This window comes from Gorilla gorilla, chromosome 19 (assembly GCF_029281585.2).
Source record: "Gorilla gorilla gorilla isolate KB3781 chromosome 19, NHGRI_mGorGor1-v2.1_pri, whole genome shotgun sequence".
Taxonomy (NCBI): domain Eukaryota; kingdom Metazoa; phylum Chordata; class Mammalia; order Primates; family Hominidae; genus Gorilla; species Gorilla gorilla.
The window spans coordinates 28168558-28183075 of record NC_073243.2 but is presented as its reverse complement, the minus strand read 5'-3'; the positions used below and the strand labels follow the sequence as shown (position 1 = coordinate 28183075).

The window sequence follows — 14518 nt, the reverse complement described above, 5'->3', positions numbered from 1 at the left end:
TTGAGTTTGGAAATTTTTTTCCCACAGTTCTTTGATTGTTTCCTATTTTAAATGGCTCTTTGACTTTCAGACCATTTATTCAGTCATATGATGACAAGGAAAGATGAATCAGCATAAGAAATCATTGACAAAATCAAGCACTTAAAATCCGTGCAGTGAGGCTGGACACAGTGGCTCACACCTGTAATCCCAGCACTTTGGGAGGCCTAGGCAGGCAGATCACGAGGTCAAGAGATCAAGACCATCCTGGCCAACATGGTGAAACCCTGTCTCTACTAAAAATATAAAAATTAGCCGGGCATGTTGGCACACACCTGTAGTCCCAGCTACTCAGTAGGCTGAGGTGGGAGAATCACTTGAACCTGGGAGGTGGAGGTTGCAGTGAGCCGAGATTGCGCCACTGCACTCCAGCCTGGTGACAGAGTGAGACTCTGTCTCAAAATAAATAAATAAATAAATAAATCCATGCAGTGAAATCACTGACCTATACATGCTCGGGCACCTACTTCCACTGCGGACTTCTCCCAGTTTACATGTTTATCACTGCATGCATGTGACTGCAGATTTCAGAGCCTGGTAACAACCAGTGTGTGTCTTCTCTAGTAAGAGAAGCCAGATAGTGTACGTCCTCGTTGGTGAATCATGGCCAGTCATAGCAAACCCATTTATCTTGGACACATATTCACCTTCTCAGCCTCCCTTGCAGCTAGAGAAACATAAATGAAATGAATTCATGGTCTTATCACTCTCCCACTTCCTGCCTGTGATGTGGTTATGTGAAGATGTGATGCGGCGACCTGGAGCAGCCACATTACAGTTGTAAGTGGAGGCCCAAACGTCACATAGCTGCTGACCCAAAGCTGCTGAATAAACCTTGGAACTGGCTACATCAGAATCTTGTTAAGTGAGGCAATTAAGTGTCTTTTTCTCAAGTCTCTAGGAAGCAGTGTAGTTATTAACCATGTGTTTTATTTTCTGTATTCAGATGCTTTGACAACATCTTGGGCCCTTGCTGACCCTAGAGGGACTGCCCCTCCCAGGCTAGGCAATTCCTAGAAATAGTAAACAACTCACTCACAGCATGCTTTTTAAATGCAAACCAATCTGGAGCTCACACTTCAACAACCTCCTCTAAGGGGCTGTCACACCCCAGGCCACTGTTCATCTGCCCTAATCACCCTTGACTGGTAGGTCAGACAACTAGAAATCGTCCGTAATAATTCAAACTAATCAATCCTATATCTGCTGCAGACACCACAACAAAGGCTCTGGCCCACAGTCCCCTCCTTTACCTCCTGACCAACCCTAGAGCTTCCCCTGTGGCCCTCTGGGTGATGTGGCCTGTCCCCTTCTCTTGGGGAGGGTGAGTAATTATCTCTCCTTGGCAATCATCTCCTGATCTGTTGGCTTTGCCATACCTCAAATCTTCTATCAGTGCCCTATACTTCAGATCACTCAAGGATCCAAATGTCTCCTTACTGATACAATACGTAAGACTCTCAATCCAATGAAAACTCCATCAATCCAGGTAAATTCATCTGATGCCAGAAAAATAATGTTAGTACTAATCCGTCTACCAACACCAAAGGCCGAATTCAAGCCTCTGGTGGTAGCATTCAGATGATACTCCCGATACCAAAACATACTGTACTTTGGACCAGTTATTTTAAAAATAGTGCTTCTTAGAGCAAAAAAAACAAAACAAAACAAAACAAAAGACACAGATCAAAGGCAGGCTTGGCTCCAGCACCCCCATCCGGAACCGTTCCTGGAGTCCCCCATTAGATGTGGGTTTGATAAAAGGGTTTCATGCCCAAAGTCATTTTGCAAACTCTCCCTTTAGGCAGTTCCTCTTGCTGAATTCCTGATACATGCAGAATTATTTCTACAGATATTTTTCAGAGCTGTGAAAGTTTTATTTATACACACACAAATGATTCCTGCTGGGAATATTAAGAAAGAAGAAACCAGGGCTTGGAAAAAAAAAAAAAGAAATGACTCGTAGGACAAGTAGAGTGGGTTTTTGCACTGCGGCAGGAGCTGGGAAGAAGTATTGTGGCACATTACATGACAGTCCAACAGAAATGAGGCTAACATAAGCCGAGGGGCATCGGGGGACCAAGGAGATGCAGAAGTCAGCAATAACTGCAAGTCAAAAAAAAAAAAAGTCTAAATGATACCAATCATGTAGATTATAAACTCAAGGAAGGCGGAGAAAAACCTAGATTATATATCCCTTGTAATAAAGCCAAGTGAATGTCTAAGAATATCTTTTAATCTTTGGTGGGGCTGAGAGGGATGGGGTCAAGAGGAAGGTAAACCTGCAGAGGCTGTTCACGCCAAGAACTGTTGAAATGGAATCGCATTATACAATGCCTGTTATTTCTAATGCAGGTTACAGACAAAGGCATTAGAGAAGCTTTATTTAGCAGGCTCTTTTTATTGTGTCTCATTATGGCGAAAACAATTTTCAAGGGCCTTTATAGGTCACTTGTAACCTCTAAAACCACAATACACTTTTTTTCCATGAGATCTTAAGATACTATCGAGGCAAATGCAATCTATGAATGAGCTGAATCAGGGGTCAGATATCGATCAAGGATAAAGCTTCCCTAGAGGTGGGATCTCAAGCACGCCCCTGCCGTCTTCCCAGTTGCTCCAATCTGGGGAGGACAGGGAGAGGACCTCAACTTGCCTGTGGAGGGCAGGGGATGCTTCAGGCTGGGCTAAAGAGCAAGAACAGTAGGGAGGGTCATTACTCCACAGAAAACAGAAAATAGGCAGCTAGAGCTGCTGAGTCAATTCTCAGGCACGTAAGCAGCTACATAAACAGCTACATCCAGGAGTGTCACAGGAGTAGGAACCTTGTTCTCAGTAGGCAAGATTTCAGCTCCCCAGGGCTGGGAGGGCACTTACGGAGCGCTTGTCAGCCTCTGCCCCTTGCTGGCCCTGCAGACATGCGGTGAGCTTCTTGTGCGTGCTGTGGGACACCTGTTTCACCAGCTCCAGACGCTTCTCCACCTGCAGAGAGAAGAGCGGGTGGTGCCACTGAGAGAGGGCAAGGTCAGGGGAGGAGGGATTGTGGGTGTGGACAATCACAACTCATGTTTCCATGGAGACAAGGACTCCTGGAGAGACAGCTTTGTTTTTTTGTTTGTTTGTTTTTTAAATTATACTTTAAGTTCTAGGGTACGTGTGCACAATGTGCAGGTTTGTTACATATGTATACATGTGCCATCTTGGTGTGCTGCACCCAATAACTCATCATTTACATTAGGTATATCGCCTAATGCTATCCCTCCCCCCTCCGCCCCCCCCATCCCATGACAGGCCCTGGTGTGTGATGTTCCCCAGCCTGTGTCCAAGTGTTCTCATTGTTCAGTTCCCACCTATGAGTGAGAACACGTGGTGTTTGATTTTCTGTCCTTGCGATAGTTTGCTCAGAATGATGGTTTCCAGCTTCATGCATGTCCCTACAAAGGACATGAACTCATCCTTTTCTTATGGCTGCATAGTATTCCATGGCTTACATGTGCCACATTTTCTTAATCCAGTCTATCACTGATGGACATTTGGGTTGGTTCCAAGTCTTTGCTATTGTGAATAGTGCCACAATAAACATACGTGTGCATGTGTCTTTATAGCAGCATGATTTATAATCCTTTGGGTATATACCCAGTAATGGGATGGCTGGGTCAAATGGTATTTCTAGTTCTGATCCTTGAGGAATCACCACACTGTCTTCCACTAGTTTACAGTCCCACCAACAGCATAAAAGTGCTCCTATTTCTCCACATCCTCTCCAGCACCTGTTGTTTCCTGACTTTTTAATGATTACCATTCTAACAAAGAAACAAATTTACAAGAAAAAATCAAACAACCCCATCAAAAAGTGGGTGACAGATATGAACAGACACTTCTCAAAAGAAGACATTTATGCAGCCAACAGACACATGAAAAAATGCTCATCATCACTGGCCATCAGAGAAATGCAAATCAAAACCGCAATGAGAGACAGCTTTCAATGCTGGAGAACTGGAGGGGCAGCGATCACAGACTCCAGGACCCTCGGGCTAACTGTGGTGAAATGACTTTAAACCTCTCCTGAAAGAGCTTAACCCAAATCAGTATTCATCATGCAAAGTACTGTCGTAAAAGACAAAAAAACTTCTCTCCTAACAGTTTGTAAGGAGCAGCTGGAGCAGTTTTAACCACATCGAGGGATGGCTTAGTTTTTTGTTTTTTTTGGTTGTTTTTTTATTTATTTGTTTTTTGTTTGTTTTGAGACAGAGTCTCACTGTATCGCCAGGCTGGAGTGTAGTGGCACGATCCCAGCTAACTACAACCTCCACCTCCTGGGTTCAAGCAATTCTCCTGCCTCAGCCTCCCGTATATCTCTGGTATCTGTGAGCCAGTGTCAATGGCCGCCTTACCTGAAGAAGGTCTTCACTCAAAACTTCCGTCTTTTCAGCCCTAAAAAGAACATTGAGAAACATATCAGTAAGAAAACTAACAACAGAGCCTCATAATTACTCCCTAATCTCTTCAATTAAGGCAATACCAGAAAAACAGAGACATGAGTAGTAGAAACATTTAATAAGAGAATAGAGAAAACTAGAATTTATTAGGAAACTTAAAAAACCAACACACCAGCAAACACAGCAAAGCAGATACCCTGTCACTCTCCTGCTACAGATTGGAACCTGGATTCATGACAACAAATGTATGCCTTTGTTTCCAGATACGTATATATTTTAAGTATCAGAATTAAGGTTTCCCCACCCATAACGCTTGGCCTCCCCCAAATAAGTAAGCTAATGTAGCAGAAATCTGAGAAAGGATCAATTAACAACAAACACAGAGACAGTATTGAATCTTGGCAACTAATGCAAATGCCACCACCACGGTCTGGCAACCAAGTGTTATGTCCACAAGAAAGTGGAGGGCTTGAACCTGAAACTTCTACATTTAGAGAAAGAACCTGGATGCTGGAGGAATTGGTCCCAGCTAACCCATTAGCACTGCCTGCCTCATGTCAGAGAAGAGTGCCAATTCTCTCAGGAACAAAGCATTCTGATTTAATGCTCTCTCTCTCTCTCTCCCCCTCTCTTTCTCACTCTCTCTTTCTCTGACAACACGCACGTGCACACACACACACACTCTCTCTCTCTCTCTCACACACACACAAACACAGCAAATTCACATGAAAACAAATCATCAAGATTTAAGAGTACAGAGAAAGAAGAAACAACATATGAGAAGTCTAAAGAATTTCGACTATTGCAATGATCAAAGACTATAATACATGTATAAAATATCAAAGAACAAATGATATATTTAAAAATAAGCAGTAGGACTTCTGCTTCCAAGAGGAAGGAGTGAATGTATTTTAGCAATTCTCCTCACTCACACAACTAAAAACCTAGGATTGTTTAGAAACATAAGACCCTGAAAAGGAGAAGGAAGGCATACTGGCTGGGAACCTTCAGAATAACATGGTAAAAGTGTTGTCCTTCACATTTCTCAGACTTGGAGCTTAAGAACAACAGCAACACCTAAAACACCAAGAGGCTCAGACAAAACAAACCCCAACAAAAGCCTGGTCTCTGTAGACAAAGGACAAAGAAAGGAGCAGCCTAGAAAGACAGACACTTTTTAGAAAACTGCTCACTGCAGCCAACACCACAGAAAAGAACTGTGTCCTACTCCACCCAAGCCAGCAAAAGCTGAGTAGGGAGCCCTGACTTCTACTCCTACCAGGCTGTAACAACCACCCAAGCCTGTACCCCTCATCAGTGTGGGAGCATCAGAGAACACTGAGAAACATAAAGAAAACATCCATCTAGGGAGTGGAAGCGTCTATCACTACTAGGCAACTGACAAAGCCCATCCTCCTCTGCTGCAGGACCAGTGGAAATCACATGGTCACCTGGACACCCACGCCCATGTGGTGATAACGAAGCATCTCTTCACCTTCCCATTGGTGTGGTGTCAAAGGAGTCCTAGTGGACAGACAGGACTCTTGCCAACGCCCAGCAGTAACAAGGCTGCTCCCTTCTGCAGTATTAGTGAAAGCCAAGTAGGGAGCAATAATGAGACACTCATAACCCCACTCCCACCAGCCACTGAGGTATCAGTGGAGGCCCAGTAGAGAACCAGAACTCCCACACCCACCAAGTATTAACAAGAAGAACCTCCATCTTTGAAGAGTCAATGAAGGCCAGCCAAGTGGGGAATCTGGACTTCTACCCCAGCTCATCAGAAACAAAGCACTAGAAACTGCTCCCCCCACTAGAGCAGCATCAGAGAAAGCTGGCTACAAGACAAAGTTTAAATGAGATCCAGAGTCGCATAATATAACAGCCATAATATCCAGATTTCAGTTACTCATCACACCAAGAAGCAGAAAAAAAAACTCAAACTGAAAGAAAAAAAGACAATAGATTCCAATTAAAGTATTCATTATGAAAATGCTTCAATGTGTAGTAATAAACACTTTTCAAATAAATGAAATAGGAAGTCTCAGAAAGAAAATAGAAGATATAAAGAAGAAACAAAAATTTTAGATCTGAAAAATACAACAATCTAATTAAAAAAAAAAAAAAACTCAGCTGATGGGTTCAACAGCAGAACAGAGCGGGCAGATGAAAGAATCAGTGAACTGGAGGAAGCATAACAGCAATTTTCCAATCTGAACAACAGGGCAAAAATAGACCAAACAAATCAACAAACAAAAAAACCCTCAGGGACCTGTGGGGCTATAACAAAAGATCAAATATTTTATGTCATCAGAGTCCCAGAAGAAGAAGGGAAAAAATGGTAGCTATATTAGACTAAGTTGGCCACAATAAAAAAGTTAAAAAAAGATAGGCTAAAAAATACTCAGAGAAATAATGGCTAAAAATGTCCCAAATGTGGCACAAGACACAAACCTACATATTTAAAAAGCTGAACAAACCCCAAAGAGGATAAACATAAAGAAATCCTCACCAAGACACATCATGGTCAAACTTCTAAGAACTAAAGACAAATCTTGAAACCAAGGTGAAAGAAATGATACCTTAACAATGGGGGAAAAGCAATTAGAATGACAGCAGATTTCTCAAGAAAAATGGAGACTAAAAGAAAGTGGCACATCATTTTTCCAGGGTTGAAAGAAAGAAACTGTCAGCCTAGAACCCTTTAGCTAATGAAAATATTCTTCAGAAATGAAGGGGAGATCAAGACAATCTCAGATATACAAAAGTTGACAAAATTTGTCATCAGCAGGCTTCTTATTGCTAAAGAAAGTTATCTAAAAACAACCCAAAGGCTGGGCACAGTGGCTCACGCCTGCAATCCCAGCACTTTGGGATGCCGAGGCGGGTGGATCACCTGCAGTCAGAAGTTCGAGACCAGCCTGGCCAACATGGTGAAACACCATCTCTGCTAAAAATACAAAAAATTAGCCGGGCGTGGTGGTGCGCACCTGCAATCCCAGCTACTGAGGAGGCTGAGGCAGAAGAATCGCTTGAACCTGGGGAGGCAGAGGTTGCAGTGAGCCGACATCATGCCACTGCACTCCAGCCTAGGTGACAAGAGTGAGACTCCATCTAAAAAAAAAAAAACCCCAAAAATGATAAAAGAAGGAAACTTGAAATACCAAGGATGGAGGAAGCTATCACTTAAACCGGTAAAATAATGATAGCAGCAGACTATGATAAGTTACGTAAATAGTAGGTAACACCTAGAGCCATCTCAACTATACTCCTGTGGTTTGGATGTGTTCCTCAAAGTTCACATGTTGAAAACTTGATTTCCAATGCAGCAGCGCTGAAAGGTGGAGCCTAAGAGGAGGTATATGGGTAATGGGGACACAACCCTCAATGAATTAATGCTGTCACTGTGGGAGTGTGTTCATTATCATGAGGGTGGGTTTCTTATAAAAGGACAACGTGAGCTCCCTCTTGCTCTCTCCTGCCCATGTGATGACTTCCATCATGTTACAATGTAGCAAGAAGGACCTTGCCAGACGCTAGCTCCTCCATCTCAAACTTCCCAGCCTTCAGAACGGCGGCCAATACATTTTTGTTTATTATAAATTAGAGACCATAGTATTCATTTATGGCAGCACAAAGAAAATTGGTACCAGAGAGTGAGGTATTGCTATAACAAATACCTACAATTGTGGAAGCAGCTTTGGAACTGGATAGTGGAGACTAGACGAGTCTGGAAGAGCAGGCTAGAAAAAGGCTGCATTGCTGTGAACAAAGAGTTAAAGGTGATTCTGGTGAGGGCTCAGAAGAGAAGAGCTGTATGAGGGGTAAAACTTCTTAGAGGTTACTTAGATATTAATGATCACAATGTGGGCAGAAATATGGACAGTAAAGACCACTCTGATGAGGTCTTACAAGAGAATGAAAAATATCTTATTAGAAACTGAAGTCAAGTCCATCCTTCTTATAAAGTTATACAGAACTTGACTGAACTATGTCCATCCCCATGGGTTTTAATGAAGACAGAAATTAAGAGTGATGAACTAGGATACATGGTGGAAGAAATTTCTAAGCAAAATATTGAAGAATCTGCATGGCTTCCTTTAACTGCATACAGTAAGATGCAAGAGGAGAGAAAATATTTAAAGGTAGAATTTATGATTAAAAGAGAAGCAGAATGTAACCATCTGGAAAATTCACAGCCTGGCCATGTAAAACACAAAAATGTGCCAAGCGCCCCCTTTGAGAAAGGGCTTAGCATGGCTAGCAGGAAGCCAGGTGCTACTCATCAAGGCAATGAGAGAATGACCTCCAAGATATTTCAGAGATCTTTGAGGCTGCTCCTCCCATTACAGGCTCAGAGCTCTAGGAGGGGAGAATGGTTTCATCAGACTAGCCCAAGATGCCTTCCATGGGTTCACTGCCCAAGGACTCTGTTCCCTGCATTCCAGTGCAGAGCTCCTTGGCTGCCCCAGCCATTACTCAAGTAACCCCAAGTGTAGTCTGGGCTGCTGCTCTCCAGAGGGCATAAGTGGTAAGCTAGGTGGCATCCATATAATGCTAACTCTGCTGGTGCACAGAGTTCATAAGCTGTGGAGGTATACATTTTTGGAGACAGGGGTACAAAACTACCTCCACCTAGATTTCAAAGGATGTATCAGACAGCCTAGGGATCCAGGCACAGACATGTCACAAGAGACATGTCACAAGAGTGGAACCACCACAGAGAGAGTCTACTAGGGTGATGCCCAGCAGAACTGTGGGGACAAAGCCACTGTAGAGAGTACTCACTAAGGCAATGCCTAGTGGAGCCATGGGGACAGGGCTGCCCCCAAACCCCAGAACTGTAGAGCTACCAGCACATAGCCCCAGCCTGAGAAAACTGCCACACCCAGCAAACATGAAAACAGGACTGCCCAAGGCTTTGAGGTCAAAACCTCCACCCCAGTATGCTCAAAAGTTACACATGGAGTAAAAATGATTCTCTAGCTTTAAGATTTAACATTTTCCCTATTGGATTTTGGACTTAGTTGGAACCAGTTATCCCTTTATTCTTGCCTATTTCTCTCTTTTGAGATAGGAACATCTATCCCATGTCTTTCCCTCCACTGCATTTTAAGGTAGATTATTTGTTTCGATTTCACAATCTCACAGCTAGAAGAAGTTTGCCTCAGGATGAATTGTGCCTTGAATCTCATCAATATCTGATCTAGATGAGATTCTGGACTTTTGAGGTGGTATTGGAACCAGTTAAGATTCTGGGGCTATTGAGATGGAGCAAATGCATTTTTCATGTGAGGACATGAATTTTGGGGGTCAGAGGCAGAATGCTAAAAGCTGAATATGTCTCCTGAAGTTCCTGTGTTGGAAACTGGATCCCCAATGCAGTGGTGTTGAGAAGTGGGATCTAATGGGAAGTGTTCAGATTAATGCTGTTATTGTGGGAGTGGGTTCATTGTCACAGATGTGGGTTTCTTATAAAAGGACAAGGTTGGCCCCTTCTTGCTCTCTCACCCATGTGTTCCCTTCTGCCATGTTATAATGTTTCAAGAAGGCCTTCACCAGATGCTAGCCCCTTGTTGGACTTTCCAGCCTCCAGGACTCTGAGAAAATAAAATTTCAGTTTCTTATAAATTACTCAGAATGTGGCATTCTGTTAGAGCACAAAATGGAACAAGACAAACACAAGAAATACATCAATGGAATTCTCAAAAATGATAAATTAACCCATAGGAATACAAGAAAACAAGAAATGAATACAAGAAAGAAGAAAGGAATACAAGAAATGAAAAACAGAAAGAACAGAAAACAAAAAATAAACAAAAATGGCAGATTTATGTTTAACATGTCTATAATTACATTAAATGCAACCAGCCTAAATACACCAATTAAAAGACAAGAACTAGAAGAATGGATTTAAAAATATGGTGTCTACAAGAATCTCATTTCAAATAAATTATACAGGCAGCTTAAAAATAAAAAATTGGAAAAGACATAATGGAAGCACTAATCCAAAAAGGCAGAAGTATCTATATTAATGTCACATAAAGACAATTTCAGAACAAAGAAAATTACCAGAGATAAAGGGGAGCATGAAATAATGACAAAAGGGTCAAGCCACTAAGACACAACAATCCTAAGTGTATATCCACCAAAAAACAGAGCTGTAAAATATATGAAGCAAAAAACTGATACAACGAAAAGAAGAAATAGACAAATACACAACTATAGTTGGAAACTTCAACACCTTCTCTCTCAATAATTAATAGAACTAAATTTTAAAAATCAGCAACAATATATAAAAAACACAACACCTCCATTAACCAATAAGATCTAATTGATACTTACAGAACACTCCACCCAACATGAGCAGAATATATGTTATTTTCCAGTTTCCACGGAACATATACCAAGATAGACAGCATCTGGAACTACAAAACAAACCTCAACTAATTTGAAAGAATGAAAGTCATATGCAGTTTGTTCCATGACCACAATGGAATCAAATGAGAAATCAGTAACAGCAGGATAAGAAGAAAATTCTCAAATACGTGGAAACTAAACAACTTTTAAATAATCCATGGAGGGTCTCAAGGAAGATGTTTAAAAATTAAACTGAATGAAATAAAAACATAACATGTAAAAATGTTGGGCACAACCAAAGTTGTGCTGGGAAAAAAATTATAGCATTAAATCTATACATTAGAAAAGAATAATTCCAAGTCAATAAAAGATCCTACTCCAACAACCTAGAAAAAAGACCAAATAAAGTCCAAAGCAAGCAGGAAGAAGGAAATTATAGCATAAGGGAAGAAAATAATGACTTTAACAACAACAACACAACAACAAAAACTAAAGAAACTCAAAGAGCGAGTTCTTTGAAAAGATCAATAAAGTTTAAAAAATCTCCAGCAAGATTGAAAAGAACATTATCAACAATAGGAATGAAGCAGGGAATATCACTAACATACCCTGCAGAAATCAAAAGGATGCCTTTGAAAAACCTACACACACAAATTTGACAACTTAGATGAAATGGACAAATTCCTAAAAAAAAAACAAAAATGATTGCAATACACATAATATGAAATAGATCATTTGAATATTCTCTATAGCTATAAAAATTTGAATTTGTACTTTAAAAACTTCCCTGCAAAAATCTTCAGGCCCAGAAGATTTCATTAGATAATTCTACCAAATGTTTTAAAAAGAAATATCACCTATTCTAAACAATCTCTTCCAGAAAATGAAAGAAGGAACGCTTCTCAATTCCTTTTATGAATCTAATACTACTTTGATATCAAAACATGACCAAAAAAATAATTATGGACCAATATTCCTCCATGAATATGGGTGTAAAAGTCCTTAACAAAATAAAAGTAAATAGGCTGGGCATGGTCACTGACGTCTGCAATCCCAACACTTCGGGAGGCCAAGGTGGAGGATCACTTGAGGATAGGAGTTTGAGACCAGCCTGGACAACATACTAAAACCCCAACTTTACAAAAACAAAAGGAGAGAGAGAAAAAATTAGCCAGGCATGGTAGTACATGCCTGTAGTCCTAGCTACTCGGGTGGCTGAGGTGGGAGGATCGCTGGAGCCCAGGAGGTCAAGGTTCAATGTGAGCCATGATCACTCCTTTGTACTCCAGCCTGGAGAGCAGAGCAAGGCCCTGTCAATCAGTCAATCAATCTATCAGTCAATGCAAATGTAATTCAGCAATGTATAAAAATAATTTTTCATCATTATGTATGACTAATTCACCATTATGAATAACAAACCAAGTGGGATTTATTCCAAGGATAAAAAGTTGGTTCAACATTCAAATATCAATCAGTGTAATCCACTCACTGTATTAAAAGAGTAAGGAAGAAAAACCACACGATCATAGCAATTAATGTAGAAAAAGCATTTAACAAGATTCAAAACCCATTCATGGTAAAAAAAAAAAAAAAAAACTCTCAGAAAACTAGGAGTAGAGGGAAACTTCCTCAACTTGATAAATAACATATATGAAAAAATCTGTACTTTTGAAAGACTACATGCTTTCCTCCAAAACAGGAATCAAGGCAAGTGCATTTGCTCCTACCACTCATTCATCATGGTCCTGGAAGTTTAAGTTAGTGTAATATGACAAGAAAAGAAAAAAAGCATGTAGATATAAGAGGGACAAATAAAAATGTCTCCATTTGCAGATGATATAATAGTCTATGTAGAAAATGCCAAGGAACCTATAAAAAAATTCGTAGAACTAATGGTTTCTGCAAGATTGCATATGAGATAAACATACAAAAATAAATTGTACATACTAATAATGAACACATGAATACTGAAATAAAAAATACCACTGACAGTTTCTTAAAAAAACACTTAGGTGTTAATCCATTAAAACATGTACAGAATGTATAGGCAGAAAGCTAAAAAATGCTTATGAAATAAATAAAAGCAAATCTAAATAGAGAGAAAAAGCATGTCTGTGGTATTTGTATCTGGCAAAGATATCAATTCTCCCCAAACTGATCACAGATTAAATGTAGTCCCAATCAAAATCTTAATAAGATTTATTATAGTTACAGACAAATTGATTCTAAAATTGATACGAAAGTACAAAGGAAATAGTTAAAATTTTCTAGAAAGAAAAGCAGGACTCACATGATCCAATGTTAAGATTTAGTATAAAATTAAGTAATCAATCAAGAGAGTACGGTCTTGGCAAAAATAAAGAAACCCAGATCAGTGGAAAAGAATAAAAGTACAAAAAGTAGACCTAGACAAATATGATCAGTGACCTCTAAAAAAGGCACAAAGGTAATTCAATGGAGGAAGGATAGTCTAACAAATTGCTACAGAATACATAAATAGGCAAAACTATGAACCCTGGCCCATTTGTACATAATTCACAAAAATTAATTTATAATAGATCACACACTTCAATTAAAAAAAGTTATAAAATATTTACAGGAAACATAGAAGAAAATATCTGTGACCTTGCTTTAGAAAATGGATTCTTAGAACATCAAAACCATGATTCATAAAAGAAAAAAATGATACATTAGACTTCTTCAAAACTAAAAGCTTTTGTTCTGTGAAAGACACTGTTAAAAGATGAAAAGATAACTCAGAAAAAGAGAAAAATTATTTGTAACTCACATATATAAGAATTGTATACAGAACATGCAAAGAACTCTGAAACTTAACAATAAGAAAAAAATCCTATTTAAAATGGGCTAGAAATCAGAATAAAAACTTTACCAATGAAGACAGATAAGCAGAAAATAAGCACAGAAAAGATGGTTCAACATTATTAGCCCTTAAGACAATGTAAATTAAGAGCAAAATGAGATACTAGTATTTGAGTGACAACACACACACACACACACACACACACACACACACACACACACAAGTTCTTGACAATATGGAATAACTGGAACTCTCACACATTGCTGGGAGTTGGGCACAGCAAAATGGTACAGCCGATGTAGAAAACACTTTGGCAGTTTGTCATAAACTTGAACATACACTTGCCATATGACCCAGCAGAGCCACTCTAGAGAAAAGAACATTTATGTTACACACACACACACACACACACACACACTCCTACTCTGTGAATGTTCATAGAGCTTTATTTGTAATACTAAAAATCTGGAAGCAACTCAAATGCCCTTCAACAGGTGAATGGATAAACTAGAGAATAGGTGCATATGACAGAATATGCTCAGCAGGTGCTGGGTGCAATGGCTCATGCCTGTAATCCCAGCACTTTGGGAGGCCGAGGAGGGCAGATCACGAGGTCTGGAGTTCGAGACCAACCTGGCCAATATGGTGAAACCCCATCTCTACTAAAAATACAAAAATTAGCTGGATGTGGTTGTGGGTGCCTGTAGTCCCAGCTACTCAGGAGGCTGAGGCAGAAGAATCGCTTGAACCCAGGAGGTGGAGGTTGTAGTGAGCTGAGATCACACCATGGCACTCCAGCCTGGGCGACACAGCGAGACTCCATCTCAAAAAAAAACAAACAAACAAACAAAAAATGCTT

General features: G+C 40.2%; 1 protein-coding gene across 4 annotated transcripts in view; it reads right to left on the bottom strand.

The window, feature by feature from the left end:
* The window catches only part of ARHGAP44 (Rho GTPase activating protein 44), a 201247-nt gene that overhangs the window by 91343 nt on the left and 95386 nt on the right, over nt 1-14518 (bottom strand). For all 4 annotated transcript variants that reach the window (XM_019013328.4, XM_019013329.4, XM_019013330.4 and 1 more), the window contains exons 2-3: nt 4434-4473; nt 2917-3021 (exon numbers count right to left, since the gene is read on the bottom strand). In XM_019013328.4, the coding sequence (XP_018868873.3) occupies nt 2917-3021; nt 4434-4473 (145 nt within the window). The remainder of the gene's footprint in view (nt 1-2916; nt 3022-4433; nt 4474-14518) is intronic.